At 55.0% G+C, this 4690-nt stretch overlaps 1 protein-coding gene across 1 annotated transcript; it reads left to right on the top strand.

The window, feature by feature from the left end:
* Window positions 1–2174: 2174 nt before the first annotated feature.
* TRIREDRAFT_121475 (uncharacterized protein) lies at window positions 2175–4483 on the top strand (the record flags this gene model as incomplete). Its single annotated transcript, XM_006964713.1, has 3 exons — window positions 2175–2247; window positions 2307–3041; window positions 3107–4483. 3 exons carry the CDS (start codon window positions 2175–2177, stop codon window positions 4360–4362), a joined length of 2064 nt encoding a protein of 687 aa, XP_006964775.1. The 3' UTR covers window positions 4363–4483.
* Between the last annotated feature and the right edge of the window lie 207 nt (window positions 4484–4690).

Genomic DNA, 4690 nt, shown 5'->3' with positions numbered 1-4690 from the left:
ATTAACATGCGCCCGGGCGGAGTTGCGATGCATCGCTTTTGCCCGTATAATCGGCCCAGATCCAAATATAGGCCCGTTTGTCAAGACAAGGGTTCAATGCAGTACTAACATGCATGTATACCTCTTGGGAGGACCCCCAAAAACAGAGCTCGGACGACGATACCCTTGGAATAAGCATGGCCTAGGCTCCCCGATTCACCGCTGTCTGACAGCGGCGTTGATATCGGATCTGAAGAAATGCGTCGCTCCGGGTGCTCGGCTTTGTGCGGGAGACATGACCTTCCAGATTGGTAACTGCTGCGCCTCTTGTTTACGAGCTCCTCGATAGTATTACTATGTCTCAAGTGAGAATATGGGAGGAACAAACCACGTTGGTCCAGCACGATGTTGGGACCCTTACGAAATAGTTCCGAAAGAGGGGGATTATGACAGGTTACAACGTGAAGCGAGTCTGCCGAATGAAGACGGCAGCTCCGGGATGGAGCGTAACAGGGAGCAGAGCCTGAGCATACCTGCCTACTACTAGGTAAGCTGCACCAACGAGGGACGAGATGGACTCTTTGCTTCTGCGTGCTTTGATGACTTGTTGATGCTTCATGGTTGGGTGAATGTGAGATTCGATGGCTTCAAGCTTCTTCGTGCGAATGACTGGCACTGTCCGTAGGGCAACATGTAAGCGGGCCCCCTCTTCTCGCGTCCGATGCTGTTTGTTGGTGATGCTACGTTGAATGCTTATTGCTGCTAGCAGTCGTGCTGCTCGGCTAGCCGTTCCTTTCGGCTCCATGCACATGCCATGCTCCGCTTTCCCCGCGTCTTTGTCTCTTTCGGCGCAAGCTCGTGCGGTGCTTGGCGTATGGGGGAGACTTTGGTGATGGAGATGGTGATGGGGTGCTACTATTCTGTTGTTGGGATGGGCTTGATGCAATAATAAGCAGCCCTCCGAAAAGGCACATCTGCAACCTGCAACCTTTCCTCGTATTGTATCTGGCGAGACGACAAGTATCTGTACAAAACCATTCTCAGTCTGAAAGCTCAAGGTAGCTATACATATGTACATTAGTTCTTCGCGAGGGATAGGAATGACATGACGTAGCATTGCGGGAGGAGCGTCCAAAAGGGCGTCTCGCCGTTGATGGCGCATGATCTGCTTGGAGATGGAACCTCGAGAAGTGCCGGCATCGTCTTTGGGTTCGTTTCTGCTAGTACTACCGCCGAAAACGAGGCACAAGTCTGCGAGGCTTGTCGCTTCTAGAATCTGGGGACTGGTAGAACAAAAATGCCACTATTCGTCAGCTGCTGTGTCCATGCAGCCCTTAATGTTGATGGTGGTGATACATGCCCTGCTGCACCCCGAAGGCTACTACTGCTGCTGCATCTGCCTTATAAGCTAGCTTCTCCCCGACTGCCTGTAAAAGGGTAACATCTCATTGTTCGCCATGTGATGATGATGCCCTGCCCTCTGCAGATCGTCAAAGACCCCGAGATCGAACCGCTTTTGAGCACTTGACTCGAGCACGTCGATGCCTTCCATGGAACCGCCGACTCCCGCTATTGGCCCCTCACTCTCCGCGCCCAGCCTCCCTGCTTTTTAGGCTCCCGAACGGCGTCTCAAGGGCCCCAGAGAAACCCCGCGAACAAGTTGCACAGGGAGACACGATGTCACCACCGTCCCTTCACATCTCGAGCCTCGTTGCCAATCAACGCCTTGCGGCTCAACCGGGCGGCCTGCGATCGTTGCGAGTTGTCACGGGGACGCGGCCTGCTGACGGAGAGGAACATCAAGATTCGATCGTGATTGACGCCAAGCGGAGGGCGACGAAGCGAGGGCGAGAAAGAGCCGAGAAAGGATCCAAAAGCGCGCCGGACCGCTGTCTCTTGATGTTGTATGTGTAAGTGGAGGGGCGGGAAAATAGATTGCAACAGCAGGAAGAGCAGCAGGAAGCGAGAAAGAAAGTCACAGGAGCGAAAGGAAAGTCGCAGCGGATGTGTATAACGCGAGGGAGAAGCGCAGAGGACCATAAATACGTACAAGGGATATGAGAGAGACGACGATGCATTCCGGATGGGACTGTAAGGACACACAGCCGATCCCCCTTGACTTCTTTTTGTTTATCATCATTTCTTATTTTTTTTCGTTCTGGTCATATCCGGACGGGAAAAAAGATCGATTAACCATGTTGAACAAGAAGTTGACTTTTGCTTTAGCAGTAGCACAGATACCGCTTGCCGGTGCTGCCACCTCAACGCGTGAGCCTCTTAGTTTGCTTGTCACTCATCTCACCCTGTTTACTCATTGCTTCACACAGTCCGGCCATGGGCATTCTCCCCCTTGCCGCTCGGCTCGGTCAAGCCCACCGGCTGGCTGCTCGGCGAGATGACGGCCATGGCAAACGGCGAGGCCGGCCACGAGCACGACTTTTACGTCTACGTCAACCAGTCCAGCTGGCTCAACACGCCGGGCAAGGGCGGCTCCGAGTACAGCTCGCTCAACGAGGCGCTGCCGTACTGGTTCAACGGGCTGGTGCCGCTGGCGTACCAGCTCGACGATGAGAGGCTCAAGGCGCAGATCCAGGAGGTTGCCGATACCGTCCTGGATTTCCAGGCCCCTGATGGATGGATTGGGCCCGAGGTGGGCGACTCGCGCAACTTTTGGGCTCGCACGCCGTTCTTTATGGGCTTGACGCAGTTGGTTGAGGCAGATAGCTCGTGGGAGGATCGAGTCGTTACGGCGCTGCGTCGGTTCATGACGCTGGCGAACAAGATGCTGCATAACAACAGCCAGGGACACGCAAACTGCGTCAGTTCCGTGGACTGCACTTGGGGGCAGGCAAGGGTGCACGATCTCATCATCACGATCCAGTGGCTGCTGGAAAAGTACCCGTCGGACCAGGATTCGCTGCTGTGGGACAATATGAACCTGTTCTACGCCCAGACGAACTACAAGTGGGCGGACTGGTATACGAAGGGGGTATTTCAGGAGGTTGCAAACCCGAGTGACTCGTCCATCATTCCGTATATCCACGGCGTCAACGTTGGTCAAGGTACGTTGTGCCTCGATAATTACATGCAGAGAAACGTGGAGTCTGAAGCTGACAACATGTAACAGGCCTGAAAGCATCATCTGTCATATACAGAATGACCGGAGACGAAGAGATGCTCGTCAAGAGCCAAAACGCCGTCGACTGGACCTTTCAGTACCACGGCTCGGCCTCTGGATCCGTCCTCGCCGACGAGTGGGAGCGCGACCTGTCCTCCTACATCGGCAGCGAGCTCTGCACCGCCGTTGAGACAAGCTACTCCCTGGCCTACATGTACCAAGTCCTCGGCAACAACTCGTACGCGGATCGAGCCGAGAGGACCATCTTCAACGCGTTCCCTGTGATGTTGACGGGCGACAAGTGGGCGCACCAGTACATGGATCAGCCCAACCAGCCGTTTGCCCTGAGCACTATCGCCCCCGACGGCAGCGTGCCGCAAGTCTTTACGACGGCAAACAGCGGCGTGGCCACGACATTTGGCATGGAGCCGCTGTATCCCTGCTGCACGGTGAACCATCCCCAGGGATATCCCAAGTTTGTCTCCAACAGCTGGGTCATGTACAACGGCGGCCTGGCTCACGCCCTGCTGAGTCCCTCGACGGTGTCGACCGTGGTGAATGGAGGCGCAGTCACGGTCGAGTGCGAGACAAACTATCCCTTCAGCAACGTGCTTCGCTATACGGTGACTGCGGACAGGCCGTTTACGCTGTATCTGCGCATGCCCGAGTGGTCAGACAGCAAGATGTCCACCTTGTCTCAGTCTGGCGCGTCCACGTCCCGCCTGACCCCCGACGCCGACCCGACAACGGGCATGACCAGCATCTCTGTGAACCCCGGCAAGACGACAATCACGTATGTTATCGTTGCGGGCGTGAGGACCGAGGACCGGCCCAACAATAGCGTCGCTGTGTTTTACGGCAACCTGCTCTACGCGCTGGACGTGGGCTTCTCGCAGACTTCGTCTCTTCCGCACGCGTACTACGACCCCAGAGGCCCTGGAATCTCCGGACTACCCTTTGCAGAGCTGCGGGATTACTATGTCAACAGCACGAAGCCATGGAACGTGGCCATTGATCCCTCGACCCTGCAATACCACGGCGTCAGCGACTCCGCGACTCTTCCCGATCCCATCTTTGAGCAGGGCGCGCCGCCGAATTACATGACTGTCGACGGCTGCGAGATTGACTGGCCGCTGTATCTTGGCGTGACGCCGGATGTGCCGCCGCTGCAGAGGACGTGCGTCGGGAGCAGGAAGTCGTACAGGCTTGTGCCGTATGGGGGGGCCAAGGTGCACATGTCAGATTTGCCAACGATTAAGTTTTAGAGAGTATAGAGTAGATGTTGCTGTTGGATGGCTTGGATGAGCGAGATGGGGTTGTTGGAGTTCTCGGCGCTGTATATACGATCGTTTGCCTTACCCTTCGCATTGTCCAACACTTTGCTCTCTAACCTTTATTGCTCGTATAGAGTCTAGTATCGATGGCTCTCACTATCACACTGAGTTGAACAAGTGAATAACGAAACCAGAATATGCTCTAAGCTTTCGACAGATCCTTGAGTTCAAGATGTGCATCTTCCGTATTGGTCCGTTACCTGGCCTATAAGTTCACTAAGGGACAAGCAATTTACGTTTTCTCTCTCGGCAAAAAAAT

This window comes from Trichoderma reesei (assembly GCF_000167675.1).
Source record: "Trichoderma reesei QM6a unplaced genomic scaffold TRIREscaffold_7, whole genome shotgun sequence".
In the NCBI taxonomy this organism is placed as follows: domain Eukaryota; kingdom Fungi; phylum Ascomycota; class Sordariomycetes; order Hypocreales; family Hypocreaceae; genus Trichoderma; species Trichoderma reesei.
This window is presented reverse-complemented; position numbering and strand designations above follow the sequence as displayed.